A 2531-nucleotide genomic window follows, 5' to 3' on the forward strand; every position below is an offset into this window, starting at 1 on the left:
CCCCGCGCCACAACTCTTCTGACCCCCAACTTCTCCCTCTCCCAGCCCTTCTTGTTAGCTCAGAAAAAAAGTGGGCCTGCACCTGGGCTCACAGGTCTAGTGGTCTCCTAGGAAGGCCATACCACACCACTGCCCAGACTCATGAAGCTGTGTTGGTGCAACTCTAGGGCGTCTCCTGCTCTCTCCATGAGCTCTGAAGGGCTCCTCCTCTCTGCCCCACCTCCCCCTCCTGCCACCGCAGCAGAAGGCAGGCAGGCAGGACTGGATAGAGGGTCCCAAAGCCACTGCAGTCACATGAGGTTTGTGGCCTGGTTAGTCCACTAAAACTACAGATTGTTTACCTTCTCCTCATCCGTGGCGGAGACCTGCGCCACATGGGCGGTGGTGGCAACATTCTCCTGGGAGGGCTAAATCTCCTGGGTGGTGGCCTAGGCCAGGGGGCCAGCACGGCAGTGGCAGTGATCTCCTGGCCATCGATTTGTCCTGTTGAAAAAGAGAGCAAGTCACAAAACATCTAACAAGCATCTACCCTAGACAAGGCATGTCACAGTGAACGAGACAGGCCTGGGGGGACAATGACAATGTAAGATAATCACAGAAATAGGGCCAGGTACGGTGGCTCACGCCTGTAATCCCAGCACTTTGGGAGGCTGACGCAGGCAGATCACGAGGTGAGGAGACTGAGACCATCCTGGCTAACATGTTGAAACCTCATCTCTACTAAAAATACAAAAAATCAGCTGGGCGTGGTGGCGGGCACCTACAGTCCCACCTACTTGGGAGGCTGAAACAGGAGAATGGCGTGAACCCGGGAACTAGAGGTTGCAGTGAGCAGAGATCATGCCACTGCACTCCAGTCTGGGCAACAAGAGTAAAACACTGTCTCAAAAAAAAAGATAATCACAGAAATAACATTATGACTAATGTTTCATGAGAAAAAGAAGCATGGACACCAACAGGAGACACCAATGTCCATGTGTCGAGGCAGCCTCGCAGGTCAAGAGTCATCCAAGTCAAGAGCTAAACAATGTGCTGGAGGCCAGGTGCAGAGGCTTACGCCTGTAATTCCAGTGCTCTGGGAGGCTGAAGCAGGTGGATCACGATGTCAGGAGTTTGAGACCAGCCTGGCTAACATGGTGAAACCCCATCTCTACTAAAAATACAAAAATTAGCTGGGCATGGTGGCATGTGCCTGTGATCGCAGCTACTCAGGAGGCTGAGGCAAAAGAATCTCTTGAACCAGGGAGGTGGAAGTTGCAGTGAGCTGACATCAAGCCACGGCACTCCAGCCTGGGCAACAGACTGAGACTCCATCTCAAGGAAAAAAAAAGAAAAGAAAAGAAGAGAAAAGAATGTGCTGGAATCTGCTAGGTGGAAGAGAAGGGCTCTGCGGGACCCTGTGCTGGGAAGGAACCAAAGCACTGGTGAGGGAAGGCAACAGAAGGCCCCAGGGTCAGGGTGGGGCTTCCTGGTAGGGCCATGCAGGTAGTATCAGCGTTTACACTTCCTTCTCCTCCAACCAAGGGAAGCCAGGTCTGGGCTAAGAGAAGGACGAGAACTTCCCTTAGGAGGGCTCTGCGGCACTGAGAGGAGCATGAATCAACATCAAATGATTTGGTAGGGAAATGGAAGGATTCAGGGAACAGCTGGGAGATAAAATAGCCAGAGCTTGGTGATGGATGGGATGGGGGTGGTAAGGGACCATCGGGATGAGCTTCCATTGACGGAGAGGTGGGGCTTCAGTGGGGAGCAGCACGAAGGAAGTTTCAGGAGATGCCAAGGACTTTGTGTTTGGAAACAAGCAGTCTCAGAGAGGTGGCTCTGCATGGGGACGGCATTGAAACACACACCATGTGCATGAAGCGAGGAGAGGCAGTGTGGGATGTGGGCTCCAGGGAGAGAGGAAAGGAAATGCAGGTGCAAACCCAGGAAGGGGAGCATGTGCCCCAACCTCAAGAATTGTCTGGTAGCTGGGGATATCAGAAGCCCAAGCACAACCCCTTTTGTGCCCTAAGGGGTAAAGGGCTCTTTTGTTTTCTCAACTGTACCTTCAAGGTACATGGGGACTAACTTGGGCACGTGGCTATGTATTCAGAACATACTTAAAAGGTTTAACTTCAGTAAATTCAGCCTAAGTTAGCCCAAATTAGAGATTTCACAGCACTGACTCTACAATAATGAAAAAAAAATCCATCTTCTGTGTAGCTGCCAGTAAAGGCCAACCCCTTCTCATCTCCTCTGGAGACAGGGTGGACTCACTCCATTCAAAGACAGTATGGAGGACACACACAAAAAATCCTACCAGAATCTTACGAAAAGTTGGAATGTCTATAATCACACCCACCCAGAAGGTACCTGGGTCTCCTGGGTTTTTAGCTCAGCAAGTGCTCAGACTGTCAAATAGCAGATAATCAGCAGACTCCAAAGCAAAGAGCTCCTAACCCATTTCAGGACTTAAGTAACTTGAAAGAGAAGTTAGCCAAATATCAAGGAAACTTTCCTAATGCCTGAAGGGCAATTACTGAAAAAAA

The 2531-nt window shown here is 50.7% G+C and overlaps 1 protein-coding gene across 6 annotated transcripts in view; it reads right to left on the reverse strand.

Moving 5' to 3' along the window:
- RNPS1 (RNA binding protein S1, serine-rich domain) overlaps positions 1-2531 on the reverse strand; it is a 27823-nt gene that overhangs the window by 1823 nt on the left and 23469 nt on the right. For 4 of the 6 annotated variants that reach the window (XM_011966996.1, XM_011966993.1, XM_011966995.1 and 1 more), the window contains one exon: positions 342-483. The exons of 1 other annotated variant lie outside the window; for it this stretch is intronic. In XM_011966996.1, the coding sequence (XP_011822386.1) occupies positions 342-483 (142 nt within the window). Of the gene's footprint in view, positions 1-30; positions 33-341; positions 484-2531 lie in introns of all 6 variants that reach the window. One more of the 6 variants, XM_011966992.1, reaches the window with a different exon arrangement.

The sequence above is a fragment of the Mandrillus leucophaeus genome, unplaced genomic scaffold (genome assembly GCF_000951045.1).
Source record: "Mandrillus leucophaeus isolate KB7577 unplaced genomic scaffold, Mleu.le_1.0 Scaffold78, whole genome shotgun sequence".
Lineage (NCBI taxonomy): Eukaryota > Metazoa > Chordata > Mammalia > Primates > Cercopithecidae > Mandrillus > Mandrillus leucophaeus.